Genomic DNA, 19,967 nt, shown 5'->3' with positions numbered 1-19,967 from the left:
TTATTAGAAAACCACAATGAGGTATCACGTCATACCTGTCAGAATGGCTATCATCAAAAGGCAACAAGGGCTTCCCTGGTGGCGCAGTGGTTGAGAGTTCGCCTGCCGATGCAGGGGACACGGGTTCGTGCCCCGGTGTGGGAAGATCCCACATGCCGCAGAGCGGCTGGGCCCGTGAGCCATGGCCGCTGAGCCTGCGTGTCCGGAGCCTGTGCTCCGCAACGGAGGAGGCCACAACAGTGAGAGGCCTGCGTACCGCAAAAAAAAAAAAAAGGCAACAAATAACAAAGGCTGGTGAGGATGCGGATAGAAGGGAACCCTTGTACACTGTTGGTGGAAATGTAAATTGGTGTAGTCACTATGGAAAATAGCATGAAGGTTCCTCAGAAAACTAAAACTAGAGCTACCATATGATCCAGCAATCCCACTGCTGGGCAAATATCAGGAAAAAATGAAAACTCTAATTCGAAAAGACACATACACCCCAATGTTCATAGCAGCAGTATTTAAAATAGCCAAGACATGGAAGCAACCTAAGTGTCCATCAACAGAGGAATGGATAAAGAAGATGTGGTATATATATACAATGGAATATTACTCAGCCATAAAAATGAATGAAATAATGCCATTTGCAGTAATGTGGATGGCTCTTATGCTTAGTGAAATAAGTAAGTCAGACAGAGAAAGACAAATACTGTATGATATCATTTGTATGTGGAATCTAAAAAATAAAACAAATAAATGTATTATAGCAAAACGGAAGCAGACTCAAAACAAATAAATGTATTATAGCCAAACGGAAGCAGACTCATAGATATAGAGAACAAACTAGTGTTTACCAGTGGGGAGAGGGAAAGGGGGAGGGGCAAGATAAGGTAGGGGATTAAGCGGTACAAACTACTATGTATAAAATAGATAAGCAACAAGGATATATTGTACAGCACAGGGAATTATAGCCATTACTTTGGAATAATTTTTTTTTTTTTGGCCATGCTACGCAGATTGCAGGATCTCAAGTTCCCCAACCGGGGACTGAACCCGGGCCCCGGCAGTGAGAGCACTGAATCCTAACCACTGGGCTGCCAGGGAATTCCCTGTAATAACTTTTAATGGAGTATAATCTGTAAAAATACTGAATCACTATGCTATATACCTGAAACTAATATAATATTGTAAACCAACTATACTGCAAAAAATAATTGGCCAGTGAAGTTCTTCACATTAACAGGATAAAGGGAAAAAAAATCACATGATCATAAAATGTTTCAATAAATTCAATACCCTTTCATGATTTTTAAAAATAACATTTGGCAAAGTAGGAATATCAGAGAATGTCCTTAATCTAATGAATGGTGTCTACAAAAGTCTGCTGCAAACCACATTAGAATGGTGAAACACTGGAAGCTTTCCATGTGAGATTGGGAATAAGGCAAGGATACCTGTAATTAATACTACTATTCAAAGATGTCCTGGCCTTCCTAGCCCAAGCACTGACATAAGAAAAAGAAAATGAAAGATATGTTATAAAAGAAAACACAAAGTTATTAGTATTTGCATGTGATATGTTTGTATACAAAGAAAATGCAAATAAATATATAGTTTAGAAAAGGTAGATACAAAATCAAAATATAAAGCTAATTTATTTGCATGCAACAGCAAAGAAATTATTTAAAGTAAAATACCATTCGCAATCACGTAAAAATAACAAATGCATGGGAATACATTAATGAGATGTGCAAGACTTCACTAAAAACCATATAAATCACAGACAGAAATAAAATAAGAAGGGGAATTCCCTGGTGGTTCAGTGGTTAGGACTCTGCGCTTTCACTCCTAGTTGAGAGTATGGCATTGGGGGAGGGGGAATTGGATGAAGGTCTGAAGGTGGTCAAAAAGTACAAACCTCCAGTTCTAAGAAAAATAAGTACTAGGGATGGAATGCAGGACAAGATAAATATAAATAACAGTGCTGTGTGTCATATATGAAAGCTGTTAACAAGAGTAACTCCTGGGCTTCCCTGGTGGCGCAGCGGTTGAGAGTCCGCCTGCCGATGCAGGGGACGCGGGTTCGTGCCCCGGTCCGGGAAGATCCCATGTGCCGCGGAGCGGCTGGGCCCGTGAGCCACAACTACTGAGCCTGCACGTCCGGAGCCTGTGCTCCGCAACGGGAGAGGCCACAACAGTGAGGGGCCCGCGTACCACAGAAAGAGTAACTCCTAAGAGTTCTCATCAGAAGGAAATTTTTTTTCTATTTGTTTAATGTTGTATCTACATGAGATGACAGATGCTCACAAAACACTGTGGTCATCATTTCATGACGTATGTAAGTCAGATCATTCTGTATTCCTTAAACTCATACAGTGCTGTACATCAATTACATCTCAATAAAACCGGAAGAAAAATAAAAGAAGGATAAGGGATGTAGGCATGATAGATCCCGGTGGGCCTTGCACGCTATGCTAAGAAATTTAGATTTTATCCCAAGTGCAAAGAGAAGTCGTTAGATTGTTTTTCGTTTTTTTTTTTTTTTTTTGCGGTACACAGGCCTCTCACCGTTGTGGCCTCTCCCGTTGTGGAGCACAGGCTCCGGACGCACAGGTTCAGCGGCCATGGCTCACGGGCCCAGCTGCTCCGCAGCATGTGGGATCTTCCCGGACCGGGGCACGAACCCGTGTCCCCTGCATCGGCAGGCGGACTCTCAACCACTGCGCCACCAGGGAAGCCCTAGATTGGTTTTTAGCAAGGAACTGACTATCTGATTTACATTTTGTAAGATACCACTTGACTGCGTGTGGAAAACAGATTAGAGGCAGGCAAGAATGGTGGTGGTGTGATCTCAGGATAACGAGTTGTATTACAGTAAATATATTCAGATTTCATTTATGCTTTAAAAAGAAGAGATAGTATGTATTTCTGTATTGTTTAATCGTTTCCAGAAATTCTTCCTGTTCGACACTGTTTGGGCAGAACCAACAAGGTGGCTGAATCCCCAAATCGTCATGAAATCAAGAAATTAAACCATGACGACTTGGAGAGCAAGCAGCTGAATGCAACAGAATGTGTTGCACTTGGAAAAAAGTGACGACTGACAACACGACCCCCAGCTTGTGTCATTTCACTGAGACTCATCACCTGAATAAGAGGTGAGATCCATCAACGAACTGGGTGACCACGACACCAGCTTGTGTCTCTCTGACAAGCACACCTTGGAACACGGTGACGAGCCAGCCTCGGCGGGTGACTTCCCTGGTCGCCCAGGCGGGGCATGAATGTCGTGGTTACCTTTACCTTTTCTATAAGTTGTACCAAAACACCCACTTAAGTTCTTTCATTTCTACTATTCCTTCCAATAAAATAATTTAGTAGCCCCTCCCCCCCCAAAAAAGAGAGTGGCAGTGGTGCAGGCTGGGGCAGGGGCCCGATGGGAGACAGCAGAGCTGAGATGCAGACTCCCCGCCACGGGCACTTCACCGATGGCAGAGGGGGCTGGAGGGCCTCGGGGACAATCACGGCTGCCAGGTCACTGGAGCCCCACGAGGATGATAGCGAACCTGACCCCACTCTGCCGCCACGTACAGACATCGGTTCCTGGGGGAGCTCCATGTGGAGGGCACAGCAGTCCATGGGACGTTCCCCTCTGCCTTACCAGAGCCATTTGGCTTCCATCCAGCACTGTTGTTTTGGTCTTTGTTTCATGGTCAAAACCTCCATTTCAATGAGTTTTAGCCTTTGTTTACCTTCGTGTGAAAGAATCCAACGTTTGGATGGAGATAGAGAAGAGGAGAGGGGAGAGAGGGAGAGAGAGGGAGGGAGAGAGAGAGAGAGGGAGGGAGAGAGAGAGAGTGCGCATGCAAGGCAACCTGTGAGAAGCAACAGAGTTCCAGAAAAAGGCCAAACAGGGAGCAAGCTGATAGGGCTAGGTTAGCATTACCTCGATGGCGATAGCTCGGCAAAAGGCCACATCACTTCAGCCGGGTAGAATTTGGAAAGAACGTGTCAGGTGGGATGATGGATGAGGCTGATCGGATTGTCGAAAACTAGAGACAAGAGGTATGGCCTCCCACCTCAGTGCTCAGTCTGCATGTGAAAGGAAACGGATGGAACTGGGCCCAGCTTTGGCAAAAGACACCGCATTCTGTACCAAGTGGGTCCCAGAGTGGCTCCAAACAGACACCAGGAGCGTGGTCTCGTGTGGGCAAGGGCATGGCTAGGGGACCAGGGGTCTGACTTCTTTCAGCATCTACAGGGACCCACGCATGCCTCTCCCGGTGGGGCGGGTGGGGAGCCTGGGAGTGAGGGCTGCTGCTCGGGGTGTGCGCTTCCACCCAGAGCCTGACCCTGCCGGGACACTGGACTGGCCTGAGCAAAGGACGCTGGACAACGTCCTCATGTGGACACAAGGAGGAAAGAGAAGCCAGGCTTCTCTCGGTACCGAAGCTTAGCATCTGACACTTACCTTTCCAGGTTCTCATGTTATCTAAACCAGAGAGAGAGATTCTTCTCGGTACCACAGTGCCTTCCGGCTTCTTGATGCTACCGGGCCCACCGCACAGGAGCTGCTCCTCATGGCGCCGTTCAGAGAGATGGCTTGGCTTGGGGGGGCGGGGAGGTGGCATGTTGGACATAACATCTAGTTCTTTTACCCCGTAGGGCAAGGAAGCTTGGTTTTGATCTACCTGGACGGTGGAGTTTAAGGAAGTTTCCAGCACCGGTAAAGAAAAGTGGTCCCTGGACGGGCCATTGACATGTCTCGTGCAGATCAGGGCAGCCGGGGGCCTCGTGGAAGGGGCCTCTTGAGAACTGTTCCCAGGGCGTGAGGGGCAGGCCAGGTTCCCGGAGGGCAGCGGCTGCGGGCCGTCCACAAAAACGTCGTCGAAGGACCCCTGTTCCAGTGAGCGCTCCGAGTTTGACCAGCTGTCACATCTGGTGGGGAGACTGAAGGAAGAAAAGCACATACATTTGACTGAGAGGCAGCGAGTCCCCGGCAGCGGTAGTTGATACTGCTACACCCTCGGCACCCACCCACCCATGCCTCTAATGTCACCTCTACCACACTCAGTGACACCAACCCCTTGATGCAGGGGAAAAAAATGGCTCGTTGATTTTTTTCATCCTCTAAGTGTAAGGTACGTATGAAAATGCAAGGTTGGAAAGGAAAGCCACAGCGCTGAGATGCATGAGTCATTCTGACGGCAGCAGGAAGAGAGGGGAGTGCACACACACCCACTAGAAGATGCTACAGCTAAACGGCTGGAGGCGTACCTGGCGTGGTGCAGTCTTCCCGTCTCGCAGTTGGATAGAATCAGATAATCAGGAAGGAAGAGAAACTCTGACTCACTTCCGGTTTCCTCAGTGGCTACAGTACTAGCGCTTGGGTCATCTCTTGGCAGGGAGCTGACAGCAGGGGCGGTGCAAAGGGAGCTGGCGGCAGAGGGCTGCACGCAGGAAGGCGCGCGAGAGCCACTCTCCACACAATCTGCAGGAGAAATCATTTCCCAGCTGAATGTTTAAGAATGGCTAGAACACAGTTTCTCAAATGGCATCTGAGAGGCCGAAGAGAAGATGCAAATCACAGCTGGTGTTTGTACTGATGGAGACCGTTTCCCCAAGCTATAAACAATGTCTGGGGAAGAAGGCCAATGTTCCAAGAGTGAAGTGCTGAATCAATTAAGAGCAAAAACCCAAGGACTCTTGGCCTAAAAATCTGCAGTTAGATAGTCTTCACACAGCCTCTTCATGGCCCTCGGCCACAGCTCTGCATCACTGTTTATTCACTCAACAAATATACTTACATTTTATATATATATACGCACACATTTATGCATAACAAATATATGTACATAGACTTACATAAGCATTTGGGCACATATGCAGACATGCATATGTAGAGATACCTACTCTTCCACCTACTGTGTGCCTGGAACCCTTCTAACTCTGCCCTCACAGCGTTAATGATTGACTGTTAGTGATGTCTAAGAAAAGGAATGAAAGAAAGAAAGAGTTGTGATGGCTGGAAAGCCCACATTCATAAACTCCCAATGAAAGGCCTGCTTCTATTTCCCTTTTGAACCAAGTTGGCAGGAATGCAGGATTCCTGAGTCAGAGTCGTCCAGAACTGCCTGGGTTCAAGTCCAGGCTCTAGTATATAGCTGTCCTGACCTTGGGCAAGTTGCCCGCTTGCTCCAAGCTTCCTTATCTGTAAAGTGCTTATGTTCATGCTACATATGCCACAGAATCCGTCTGGGGATGAGACGAGCTAATACAGGCTTGGTTCTCAGATGACCAGTTAGCCCCTACATCCTCGTCAAAACTGAGGGGGGCTACAGGGAACAAAAGAGGTCATGGGGGGTTCCGGCTTCCTCCAACTTCAGGCCAGAGCTTTCTGTTTTATGCCTGGTGCCTTACTTGTTTCTGTTCCCCTTAGGATATCGGGACACATGTTATGTATCTATATTTTAGCATAACTCCCAGATGAGGAAACAAACAGAGGAGACATATAACATGACACAAAAATATGTATCTGGTGTGGGCAGAATGTATGGACTGGGGTGAAGAGTGAGCAGCGGCGTGACTGAGTAGCTTCCCTGGCTCATGAAAAGAAAAGGACTTTGCTGGCAGGAAGCGCACACACCCGCACGTCTGTCTAAAGAGAGATGCAACTCTGACTCTTCGGCGCCACCGAGCGTTAGAATGTGGGTATTTCAGTGGAAGACGATAAGCACCAGTAAGGACGGAAATGCTGAAGCAACTGTAGACCATGGGATTTAGGGGTAAGGTTCTGCGGGCTAGACTAAGAGACTAAAAGAAAGCAGACTCGAAGTCTCATAGTTTGAAGATCAGGGCATGGTGCCAGGGCCTCAAGAACAAAATCCATGAAGGAGAGTTCACTGTAAGCCCGAGAGCTTTATACCCAGTACATTATATAGAAAGGGCAGTATGTGTGTGTGTGTGTGTGCGCGTGTGTGTATAAAAGAGAGAGAGCAAGGGTGAGAGAAAAAGAGCCTCATGGGTCATTTGCTTCCACTGCCCAGAAATGGCTCACAGCAAACTTAGAGCTCATTTCCGTTGCAGAGACCTTGAGCCACTTGGAGATAAGAGGAAACGTTACCTGCCCAAGACAAGTAGCTTAGTTCTTTCTACCTTCTAGTACTGAACAACCCGGTAGGCAACAGAAAAGCTGGAGTTCCTAGAATCTTTTAAAGACAGCGATATTCGATATTTCTAGAAAAACCGGCAGCAGCAGCATGGGGAAAATCAGAGCTGTACAGGACGTCCCCACCCACGTTTTGCTTTCACTGCATGCGCTCCCTGTAGCTCACGAGAGCAAAGCCAAGGTGAGGCTTTGAAGCCACCGAAGTGGCCCGTCACGCTCCGGGGGCAGCGCACGTGGCTCGTGGCTCGGCCGCCGGGTCCTTTCCGGAGCTCCTTGGCACAAGCGCAGCGGCCCCCGCCCGCCCTTAGCCTCGGGAGCCCCCTGTCCGCTCTTACCTGCGCTGTCATCCAGGTGGCCGAGGTTGCAGACCTGACTGATGCTGTGCACCCACACCTGCATTTCTTCCTCGGTCTTGGCCACCAGATAGAACGTGCGAGATGCAGTCTTGACAATGAACACGAAATGGTTCTGGAATTCCTTACGAACGAAGCCCGGGCCCGCGTGCTTCCAGACGGCGCACTCGCTGAGGTCGATGGTGCGGATGGGCTTGCGGGCGCGCTGGCTTCGGTAGTACTCCAGGACGTCGCGGTCGCCGCTCAGGCGGCCCCGCCGCAGCACGAACCAGCGCCTGCGCCAGGCCTGCGGGGAGGCAAGAGGACACGGCTTCTCAGACTCTGCCGGCCGGACGAGGACACTGCCCACCGTAACAGTGAGGTGCGAGGCCCAGCCGGCGGCGTTGTCTGAAAGGACCCACGCAGCCTCTTCAAGTCGCCTTTCACCAGTGATTTTAATGATCGGTCATCACTGGGGAGCGTAGTGATGAGACTCACACCCCCAGGTTGATGAGAGCTATGCAGTCATCACAAGTGATGCAGCAAAGGCGTGCAGTGCAAATTTATGTGTGCCCATGCATTTTTAAAAAAAAAACAATAATGCAGAACAAGAAGGAAGCTTTCTTATCACTGTCTACCTCAAGCCAAAAGCCAGTATCATACACTCAAATCAGTGCCGTCTAATGTGGTCATTTGACTTGTAGAGAATTGCTCAACAAGAAAAGAAGAATAGTGTACATTGGAGAGGAAAGAGGGTTACCATTAGCTGAAGTTGATGTGATTGTCTTTCTGTAAAATCCCCAAAATGAAGATTAAAATACAAGTACAATTCTCAGAGAATTAAGTAACGTGCTGGTTCTGTTTCCTATGTGACAGACTGTTTTCTAAGGGCTTTACCACAACCTATTTCATCTCCAAAACTATCCCATGGGACAGGTAGCTATTTTTATGTCCATTTTATGTATGAAAACATTGAGGTTCAGAGAAATTCATGAGCCCAAGGTCACACAGCTAAGAAGCTGTACGAATAGATTTGAACTCAAGTGAGGGTGGAAGGTTCACTAAATATGAAGTTAAAAAAAAGAGAGAGGGGACTGTGGGCAATTCTTTAGAGATGTCTGACTGTAAAGGGGGAGAGTTCTGGGGTCCAGGGATTTTTTTGTAAAGATGGAAGACACTTCTGCATCCACCCCCCTAGGTCAGCCTGTCATGAGGGCTGGGGGCCGGGGCGTGGGGCAGGCACTGTCTGGCCTAAAGGATCCTCTATTCCCTGCGGAGAAGCACCGTAACAATAGGAGGGAACTGCCTTTAGTGCTACAGGAATATGGGAGAGCCAAACCTTGAGGTCAGATGGTCTGGCAAAGCTTACCATGACCAAAAAAGAAAAGAGAATGATGCTCTGCGTGCCACTGCAGCTTCAGGTGTGCCTGACATGTTTATATGCCCACCAGCTTTCATCCAGAGGCCGGGAGAAAAGGGAAAGGGCACCGTGTGCAGTGTTCTCAGCTCCCTTCCTGCCCAGGGGCTGGGAGATCTGAGGCAGCAGAGCATCAGATCTGAGGCCATGAAGAGGGAGAGGGGGCTCTCACACCCGACCTGCAATCATGGCTCAGAATTGAAAGCTGCTTTGAGGCCATGGCAAGAGGCAGCATCAGAAGGGTGGCGGTCACCCCACATGGGGTTGGGACAGAGAGGAGGAAACCGTGCCTTCAATGATGGTGTAAAGCTCTAAGGAGAGATCTGGCCACTTGGAAGAGGGACAAAGCAGTGTAATTAAGTCCTTGTTTTTAAGACAAGAGAAATAACAGCATGTTTGTAGGCTCCTGGGAGTGATGGACGAGGGAGAGAAGCATTAATCATTCAGTAAATTCCTGTCACAAAAACATGGTACTGGATGGGGTGGAAGGAGCTCCCGCATCACCGTCAGGATGAGAGAACGCCCTGGGGTGCCCGGGGTACCCCAAACTTTCCAAAGGCCACTTTGGTAGGGAAATGTGAAGAGGAACTTTGTTGTACTTCCCAAAAATGATTCTAAAAGAGGAAGTCAAATTGGATGCTGAAACAAGTTTCAAGTTAACTGCTCTTAGTTTTATAGAAACACATTTCTTATCCTTTAATAACAGTGTTGGTGGGCAGCGGGGGAGGGGTCCACAATGCATCCTGCCAGATGGTGGAGATGGGGAAGGGGGTTAGAACTGGTCCCTGAAAGAGCTCACCATGTAGCTGGGATGCCGAGAGGCGTGGAAATATGAAATGGATAGATTTCAAGCCCGGGTAAGGAGCGCCCTGGTAGGAGAAGAATGACACAGACATTCATTCAGCAACTATCTGTTGGCACCCTAATATGCTAGCCACTGGTCAACAAGCCACGGGCCCTGCCACTCAGTCTCGTGGGCAGCAGGGGAAGTGGGCACATGGATAAACAGACAACTGCAGTCAGCGAGATCAGTGCTACAATAAGGGAGAGCCAAAATGCTACGGGCATACACAAGAGACATCCTCCGGGGCGACGTGGTAGCCGAGCTGACGCTGAAGAAGGGCCAAGGAAGCAGCAGCGCCTAGCACAGCCTGCGTGCGAAACTCGCCAGCACGCCCTCCCGCAGGTTTGGAGGTTCCTTAAAAAACTACAAATAAAATAAAACTACAAATAAATAAATAAATAAAAAACTACAAATAAAAAAACTACCATACGACCCAGCAGTCCCACGACTGGGCATATACCCTGAGAAAACCGTAATTCAGAAAGAGTCATGTACCACAATGTTCATTGCAGCTCTATTTACAACAGCCTGGAGATGGAAACAACCTAAGTGCCCATCATCGGATGAATGGATAAAGAAGATGTGGCACATATATACAATGGAATATTACTCAGCCATAAAAAGAAACGAAATTGAGCTATTTGTAATGAGGTGGATAGACCTAGAGTCTGTCATACAGAGTGAAGTAAGTCATAAAGAGAGAGATAAATACCGTGTGCTAACACATATATATGGAATTTAAGAAAAAAAAATGTCATGAAGAACCTAGGGGTAAGACAGGAATAAAGACACAGACCTACTAGAGAACGGACTTGAGGATATGGGGAGGGGGAAGGGTAAGCTGGGACAAAGTGAGACAGTGGCATGGACATATATACACTACCAAACGTAAAATAGATAGCTAGTGGGAAGCAGCCGCATAGCACAGGGAGATCAGCTCCGTGCTTTGTGACCGCCTGGAGGGGTGGGATAGGGAGGGTGGGAGGGAGGGAGACGCAAGAGGGAAGAGATATAGGGACATATGTATATGTATAACTGATTCACTTTGTTATAAAGCAGAAACTAACACACCATTGTAAAGCAATTATACTCCAATAAAGATGTTAAAAAAAAAAAGAAAAGAAAAGCAGAAATAACGTGTTCTTGGAGCTCTTTGCTGAGTAGGTGAAACCAGGTTTCTGGGCTTCTGGAAGTGAGAGACATGTGACAAAGACCCTTGAAAGCAAGCGGCCAGCACCGAAGTGAAGCCTTCGTAGTGACGCTGCTCCACACGGAAGTTATCAAAGGGACTCAGGAGCCAACCTGAAGGTACTCCCACTGGTCGAGGATGGAACAATTCGAGCTTTAATAAATATAATCATTACGGTGGCTTGAAATCCATCAGATATGTTTCAATCTGGGAGTTCATCATGATATTAAAAGAGAAAAAAGAATTTGTCATCCTCAGAGGCTGTGATGGAACCACTTCATTATCTTTTCATAAAGGTATTCTGCTTAACAAAGGAAAACCAATGATAGAATTAGAATCTCACCATTCTGCTGTCCACAGCGAAATCATAGGTAGAGGTGTTCAGCCTCAACAGTTGCTAACTTATGAAGAGGAACCAGCAGACGTGGAAGTTCCACCCGCAAAGCCAGACAGTGGGAAATTCTGTGATCAAAGGCCCAGGTTCTTCAACAGACAAATGACAAGAAAAAGAAAGAACAGAGGTGATCTATGGAGTAAATGAGTCTTAAAAGATGTATGAGAAATTTTCTGTGGGATTATTTTTTATTGAAGAATAGTCGATTTCCAGGGTTGTGTTAGTTCCAGGTGTACAGCACAGCAATTCAGTTAGACATATATTCTTTTTCAGATTCTTTTCCATCATAGGTTATTATGCGATAGATACTGAATATAGTTCCCTGTGCTATACGGTAGGTCCTTGTTGGTTATTTTATATATAATAGTGTGTATCTGCTAATCTCAAACTCCTAATTTATCCCTCCCCCACCCCCTTTGGTAACTATAAGCTTCTCTTCTATGTCTGCGAGTCTGCTTCTGTTTCATAGATTCATTTGTGTCATATTTTAGATTCCACATATAAGTGATATCATACGGTATTTGTCTTTCTCTGTCTGACCGACTTCACCCAGTATGATCATGTCTAGGTCCATCCCTGTTGCTGCAGGTGGCATTATTTCACTCTTTTTTATGGCTGAGTGACATTCCACTGTATTATAGTGACTAGGGGATGCTCTTTTGAGTGATAAAAACATTTAAAAACGCAAAGAAGAGATTTCTCTGGATAGGGCATGTTCATGCTGCATTCACTATGGGCCAGGCACTGAGCACGGCGGGACCCGGGGGCTGCTGGCTCTTCCAACTGGGGAGATGTTCACATTTCACAAGGGCAGGATTGCGGGATTCCACAGCAAAACACTGTCAGTTTGCCCTGGGCAAATCGCTTCTCCCACTGCACACTGATGGGCCCTGAGGGCTCTTCTAGCTCTGACCATAGAAAGATGTTTCCCATCAGCCTTTTCAGGCAGCCCACCAGTATCAACTCCAGCAACAAAACCCTGCGACATCCTGTAACCTTGTGGAAAGGTGTTTGTGCTCATTTCTCAAATATGAAGAAGGTAAAACTGAACTCCCCTAGGAAGGTGTGTTGAGATCCCAGGCCCGTTGCTGATTCTGTGTTTACAAACACCTCCTGGCTGGTTTCTTGCAAGGCTGAGGTGGCTGCTGTGCAATGGCGGGCTTCCCATCCAGGGAAGAGGGACTGAGACTTGAATCTGAGTTTCCCTGTTATGGACTGAAGTGTTTCCCCCCCACCCCCAAACTTCCTATGTTGAAGTCCTAAGCCTCAATACCTCAGAAGGTAACCTTATTTGGAGACAGGATCTTTACAGAGGTATCAAGTTAAAATAAGGTCACTAGGGTGGGGGCCCTAATGTAATATGACTGGCAGAGTTGCCAAGACAGAGCAGCATTCTGGACGGCTGAGGCAGCTGGAATTTGTAGGGAAAGGCACCAAAGAGGAGGGTGCTGAAAAGAGGGTAAAGAAAGAGCTGCAGAAATCCACCTGGGAATTCCCTCACGGGACGTCGGCTGGATACTAACACCCACATCTGTTGGGTGAAACCCCATGAGGTGAATCCAGAAACAACGCCTGGACACCCACAAAGTGAATGACTACCGAGCTCACACAGGGCTGGGAGATACTCAGACCAGCTCAAGTGGGGAAACCTGAAACATCCAGCAGAGACTCTAGACAGGCCACACCTCAGAAGCTTTCAAGTTAGTGAATTACCTGACAAAGACAGCTCAACACTTTTTAAAGGAAGACAATGAAACTCAGACACTCAACAATATAATGTTTATGATGTAGAGCATTTTCCCCAAATTACTAGAAATGCAAAGAAGCACAAAAATGTGGTTCATAATCAGGAGAAAAATCATACAACAGACAGAGACCTAAAAATGACAGAGATGGGCTTCCCTGGTGGCACAGTGGTTGAGAGTCCACCTGCCGATGCAGGGGACACGGGTTCGTGCCCCGGTCCGGGAAGATCCCACGTGCCGCGGAGCGGCTGGGCCCGTGAGCCGTGGCCGCTGAGCCTGCGCGTCCGGAGCCTGTGCTCCGCAGCGGGAGAGGCCACAGCAGTGAGAGGCCCGCGTACCGCAAAAAAAAAAAAAAAAAAAAATGACAGAGATGATGGAATAAGCACACAGTATGTTTAAAACAGCTCTTATAATGTATGACATTTAAAGGAAAATGTGATAATGAGGACAGAGATAGAAGATATAGACAAGAACAAAATGGAACTTGTGGAGGTAAATGTACAATATCTGAAATGAAAAATTCACTGGATGTGTAGAACAACACCTTAAGCATCAAAGAAGTGCTCAGTGAACCGGAAGTGCATTTTTAGCAGCTCCCTGGGGAGAAATGAACAGACTCCCCAGGGACCTGCTAAAAATGCACATTCCTGGACCTCACGTCCAGAAAGGCTTACTCACCAGGCCTGGCTTGGGGCCCAGGAATGTGCATTTTAACAAGCATCTCTACAGATTGTGATGTGTAGAAGCAGTGCCCTTTCTAAAGGTACCTAACTGGCCAAGGATGCAAAGGGAGTTCAAGATGGACCATTTCAACACTGAATTCCTATCCTTTTATGGGTTGTGAACCCCTTAGAAAACATGATGAAATTCATGGACCTTCTGTCATCACAAACATGTGTGCAGGGACTTCGCTGGTGGTCCAGTGGTTAAGACTTCGCACTCCCAATGGAGGGGGCCCAGGTTCGATCCCTGGTCAGGGAACTAGATCCCACATGCATGCCGCAACTAAGACCCAGCGCAGTCAAAATAAAATTAATTAATTAAAAAAAAAAACGTGTGCGCGTGCGTGCATACACACACACACACACACACACACACACACACACTGTTCTGGATGGCTTTCCCTTATTGAACTTCACACACTCTCCCTCATGGCCTCACCCAGTATCATTTCTCTTAACAACCATCTATTTTCTGATGATTTACAAAATTATGTTTCCAACCTAGATCTTTCCCAGAAACTTCAGACCCATGCCTAAGGTCCAGCTTTGAGACTATGCTCATACTTGTTGAGTGAACTAATTCCACATGATTTCACAGTGCCCTGGACCTAGGTTTAAAACACAACTCTTGAGAAATATGACTAGCTTTGTGGGTTCATAACAAACCTCATCACCAGGATTTACTCACCACATATTTACGTGCTAGGAACTGGGGATGTGATGGGGAACCAGACAGACAAGTTCTCGAAGCTGGACATTAGGCAGTCAGGCAAGGCTTGGTCCGAGCCTTTAAACTCCAACACAGTAAATGCTCTGTCCACACATTGAGTACACTGGGGTGTCAGCTACACATTTCTTTTTCTTAATTAATTTATTTTATTTATTTTTGGCTGCGTTGCGTCTTCGTTGCTGCGCACCGGCTTTCTCTAGTCGCGGCGAGCGGGGGCTACTCTTTGTTGCGGTGCGCGGGCTTCTCAGTGCGGTGGCTTCTCTCGTTGTGGAGCACGGGCTCTAGGCTCGCGGGCTTCAGTAGTTGTGGCACACGGGCTGAGTAGTTGTGGCTCGCGGGCTCTAGAGCACAGGCTCCGTAGTTGTGGCGCACGGGCTTAGTTGCTCCGTGGCATGTGGGATCTTCCTGGACCAGGGATTGAACCCGTGTCCCCTGCATTGGCAGGCGGATTCTTAACCACTGTGCCACCAGGGAAGCCCTAGCTACACATTTCTAAGACGAGCCTTTGTCAGTTAATAACACAGGCTATTGAGGCTGCAGATTACCATGGACAAAGGTTCAAAGTTTGAGCACTTTATTCCTACACTCAGTTCTATTTGCACAATAAAATAAACCTGGCTGGGTTAAGCAAGTTTCACTTCTTGGGCTCCAGAATTCACTCCAATAAAAGTGAAGTGCCCTGTCTGGATTGTATCCATCGTCAAAAGACACTGAAGTGAACTGAGAAACGTCCTGCAAGTCTCTGAGGCTGGAAAGAGACACCTCTGATTTAAACTGCTCTTCTGGCCAGAGTGATTACTGTCCCTTTGTTTCAGCGGAATTGGCCCCCTGACCCCTCTGCAGCGGTGAAATCCCAAAGCTATGAAATCATTTCCTCCGCATGTGCACAGGACCCATCCGCAAGCTGCCGGCATCGCCCAGCTTTCCAACTCGGGCTGAGGGAACAAAACCTCCATCGAGCTGCACTTGGAACTGTGGGTTTTGATCCTTCAATATTACTGTCATCTGAGCCAGGGCAGTTTTCGACTCAAGCTGCCCAAGGAACTGTGCAGGCCTCTTCCCCTTTGGACCTGTGGATGTGCTCCGTGCTGCCCTGGCTTCTGAGCTGTTCTCGCAGGGGCCTTATCTGTCAGGCTGCAGGAGGAACTTTAGAAACCAAGACCTGGCCAGTGAACATCGGCTGGTCTCCAGCTCGCCCTGGGACTCTAGCCTGTGCCCATCTAGCCTGTGTGCTCTGTGAGGGCAGGACTGGGGGGAGGGCTGGCTGGAAAAGCTTAACGGCACAAAGATGTTCATGGAATGGGCCGCATGTGGGGGATGCGGAGATGAGCATTACCAGGCCCCGCTCGCAGGATGCACATGACGGTCTCGAGGGCCATGTGCTATGACAGAATATACCACGGGGACGAATTTGTGGGTGCCGGGAAGGTTAGAGTGACAGAGGATGAAGCTAAAGAGGGGGTGGTGGCCAAATGGTGGAAGACACAGTGGGCCTGAGGGAGGGCAGGGGTCGAAGCTGAATCAGAGGCTGCTTTATGACCGGGCAGGTACTGTTATTGTGTCATGTCCCCCGAATGGAACAACTTGTATTTATCATCTTGTGAAGTGGTCAAGGCAGCTAATTTTCCTTGACCAGCTTAAAGAAGCTGGTCCTCAGAGAGATGGAGTGTTAGCTTTCCGCAGGCTGTCCTGCCTCGTGGAACTGTCAAAGCTGTTTCTCCGATCTAGCTCCAAAGTGGAATCTTTCTGTCCCCTCACACACAAACATTCTTCGCTGGAGTCCAGAAGACACGGAGGGAAAGAGGCAAGAGGACTGAAGCCTGGCTCTTGTCTCATTGACCGACTTTTCATTTCCTTTTACATCTTTCTTCATCCCCCATCTTCTGACTGGAACACATTCCCCCCCACTGTGTTTTTCTTCTCCTTGTGCTGCTATTAACGGATACTTGGTAAATGTCAGTGCGTGTCCAGAAAACCTTCTTCTGACTGGAACACATCCCCCCCCCCCCACTGTGCTTTTCTTCTCCTTGTGCTGCTATTAAAGGATACTTGGTAAATGTTAGTGAGTGTTTAGAAAACCTAACAACTCCATCAGGACTGCCATTTGTAAGGCCCCCAGGAATCTTGGATGTGGTCCCAGAACGCGAGATGAAAGAAAGCGTTTGGTAACAACTTGGGGGTTTATAGTAACTTCCCAAGACCCGCTCCTTTAAGCTCAGCTCCCATTTTCTTCCCAGTGGTGTCACCTTGAAAACACTCAGGAAGTTTGGGGTGCGGTTATGTGTTGCAAAAGGCGAACATCATTGAAAAAGAAACAAAGTGAAACAAAGTCCTGGTGAATGTTCTATTTTCTGCTGTGCTTTACTCAAGGGGGCCCCTTCTCTCCGCCTTCCACTTCCTCGCCAAGGGGGACCACAAAAGCCAGGGGACCCGAGGGCGGTGGGTCGGGAATTTCCAGGAGCCGGGATTGCTGGTGACCCTTCAGCCTGATGGCCTGTAACCTTCTGCCTGCCACCACATAGAGCCGGGACTTGTCGCAGGCGTGGAATAGCTTCCTGTGATTGTCCTGGAGACGGCCTGGCCCACGGGTTCCGCTTCCAGGCCTTGTCAAGAGAGGCAGACAAGTCCTGGATCTCTGTGATGTGGAAGGAGGAACCCTGAGGAGGACTGTTCGGCAGAGATAAGTGTGCCACTCTACGTGACGTGGACTTGACCTTCCTCGTGTACTGAGACCTAAGCGCCACTCAACGTCCTGGGTGGTTTCTCATCATTTCTGAACTGGACACTGACAAATGAAATAATATGACCCTCACACCCAAGGGTGTCCCCTTGGGACGTTCCTTTGCCACTGCTCAAGCTGAGCACGCAGGGGTGAGGGCTCCTGGGACCATCTCCGAAGGAGTCCCTGAACCATGAGGTGACGCCGACCCCTTGAAATGCACAATAGTAATAATAATAGGTAACACGCACGTCCCGGGAACTGGTCGAAGTGCTTTGGATGGATTAAATGAAATTATTTAACCTGCACACAGGTCCTTACAGCATTCTCTACACAGGAGGAAAGGCGTGATGTGAACCAACTGGGATGGAATGAGAGTGTAGACTTGGTTACCAAGTCTAGGACAAAAGGTCTTGGAAAGGAGAAAATCTGGCCCTATTTTATACAAATGAGCTCACACTCCAGCAGGAGGCCCACCCCTTCTTTCTCCTGAAATATGTGAATTTGGAAGGCATTCAGAAAACCCGGTCTCTTGTGTCATTGGATGTAAGGTAGCTGAGGTTTAATGCTGAGAAAAATCTCTCTAAAATGTTCCCCCCGGTGCCTGGTGCCAAGAGCAAGCTCAGTCAATCTTGTTGAACAAATGAACGAATGTCTAGCTCATTCCACCTGTAATCCAAATAAATTCTGCCTGAATTAAATATTCACATTTAAATAAGGAAATGATAACAGGACTGAAAAAATAGAGGTGGGCATTGACCTAACACCGGCCTCTGGGAAGGCTTTCCAAAAACATGACACGACAGCCACACATTCATTCCTCAGAAGTGGAGCCGTCGGTGCTGTTAACACTCGTGCTACCCGTGACTCAGCTGCCGGAGGGCAGGAGGGACGGAAAGAGGAGACAGCGGGCAGGAGACAGGTCCCAGCTGGCAGGCAGCTAACGGCCCCAGAGTGATGGTTACGGGGCAGCTCATCAGCACGAAACACTGTTTTGGCTGCAGGAAGTTGCCAAAACCGCCTCCCAGCCTCTGGCCAGCACAAAACTGTGACTCAAGAGAAGCGGTTCCGCCCGGGAGCCCACAGGATGCCAGTGTTGACTTAAGCTCGAGTTTCGGCCTGGGAGAAGCTGAGCTCCCAGAGGGCACCTGCCGGCGGCAGACTCGTCCCCAGGTACCTAGAGAGGAAAAGAACAGCCTGGCTTTCAGCTTGGTTTCACGACTTGCTGGGCTCAAGGGACAGACATCTGTTAGAAGGAAGACCCCTTTATGGCTTACAGTTCAAGGCCAATTCCCTGGGCCTCCTCCCTGCTGACCCCAGTGCATTTCTGCATGCCGGGAACGCACGTGCCAATCAGGATGCAGAAATGTTTGCTCGGCGAAGTGATGAGCGCTGCCTGCTGCGTCTGGCTTTCGTCCCGTCCGCCTCACGGTCCCTCTCAGCTCCTAAAGCCTGAGGGTCTGGGTGGAGGAGAAGCCCACACCATTGTCCTCTCGTTCCTCAGTTAAGGATTTTTCAGTGGCATCCTTCACAAATCTTTCTCCTATTTCGTCAAAGCTGTACCCTTCCAGGAGGAGATGAGAAGTCTAACCGATCTCAGGGCTCTCCATGACTTGGTTAGATTCTCCTGCTCTATTTTGGACTCTTTTCAATGAGTTTCACAGAGGGGAATTACATAAACAAGTATTCAGAAATAAGTTACTTTCTTTCTCAGAAACCTCTTCGCAAGATCCAGCAGTCACATAGGCGAGAGCAAAAAGGGCACCTTGTTGTTTAAATGTGTATCTGTCTGGTGTCTCAGGAGGTTGTATATTATTTCTTATGTGTCACGTCCCTTTGTAGACCTTCTTCTATGCCCATTTTTCCATTGCAATGCCGATCCTTTCCCTAATGATTTACAAGGATTATTTCCTAGAAGTTAAGGATATAAACTCATTTGCCTTATAGGTTTATGTTGTTTTTGAAGCGCCAGTGCCTAAAATTGTGCTCAGCATGCGGGAGATGCTCAGTAAATATCTGCTGAAGGACTGAAGGAATGAATAAATGAATGAATGGAAGTGTTTTATTCTCATATAGCAAAAATCTATCTTTCCCTTTATAGTTTTGCTATCATGTTTAGAAAGGTTTTCCCCAGCCCCAGATCAGATTGAGATCCTACAACATCCTCTTGTAGAAACTATATTTCATTGTCTTCCATTTAAACTCAACACATCTGGAATTCGTTTGTCATGTCTCTATGAAGTGAGATTGATCTATAGTTTTATGAATTTGCTATCAGGATTCCTGAAGAAGCTTGCATCTTTTTCTGTGCCTAAATAGTTTAAAGGAGTGTGAGAGTGATCTGTTCTTTAAAGTTCAAAAGATCTCAAATATTAAAACATTCTGAGTCAAGCATCTGTCTCGGAGGTAATTTCACTTCGTTCATATTTACCTTATAATATTGACCAAAATAACATTTTAGGGTGTAAGACTGTGAAGTGTGTACTTCTTTCCAGCAAGGCCATGTGAGAGTTCTCCTTTGGTGTGAAAATTTCGGTGGAGTTAAAGTACAGTTTAAACTTCAGTTTAATTTCTAGTTACACCATGCTCAGGGCCCAAGACCCCAAACCACGGATTTCTCGTCAGCACTAAAAGCCACAGTGTAACAGACTTGCTTCTTGTGAAATAGGAGCTGGTGGTGATAAACCGAAACAACCACGGAAAAGGAGGCCTGGGAGGGGAC

At 47.7% G+C, this 19,967-nt stretch overlaps 1 protein-coding gene across 2 annotated transcripts in view; it reads right to left on the bottom strand.

Moving 5' to 3' along the window:
• GAB3 (GRB2 associated binding protein 3) overlaps positions 1 to 19,967 on the bottom strand; it is a 57,784-nt gene that overhangs the window by 24,028 nt on the left and 13,789 nt on the right. For both annotated transcript variants that reach the window (XM_060001831.1, XM_060001832.1), the window contains exons 2-4: positions 7,489 to 7,792; positions 5,263 to 5,476; positions 4,457 to 4,935 (exon numbers count right to left, since the gene is read on the bottom strand). In XM_060001831.1, the coding sequence (XP_059857814.1) occupies positions 4,457 to 4,935; positions 5,263 to 5,476; positions 7,489 to 7,792 (997 nt within the window). The remainder of the gene's footprint in view (positions 1 to 4,456; positions 4,936 to 5,262; positions 5,477 to 7,488; positions 7,793 to 19,967) is intronic.

Source organism: Delphinus delphis, chromosome X (genome assembly GCF_949987515.2).
Source record: "Delphinus delphis chromosome X, mDelDel1.2, whole genome shotgun sequence".
Classification (NCBI taxonomy): domain Eukaryota; kingdom Metazoa; phylum Chordata; class Mammalia; order Artiodactyla; family Delphinidae; genus Delphinus; species Delphinus delphis.
Note: the sequence above shows the minus strand (reverse complement) of the source record. Positions and strands in the feature narration are given on the sequence as shown.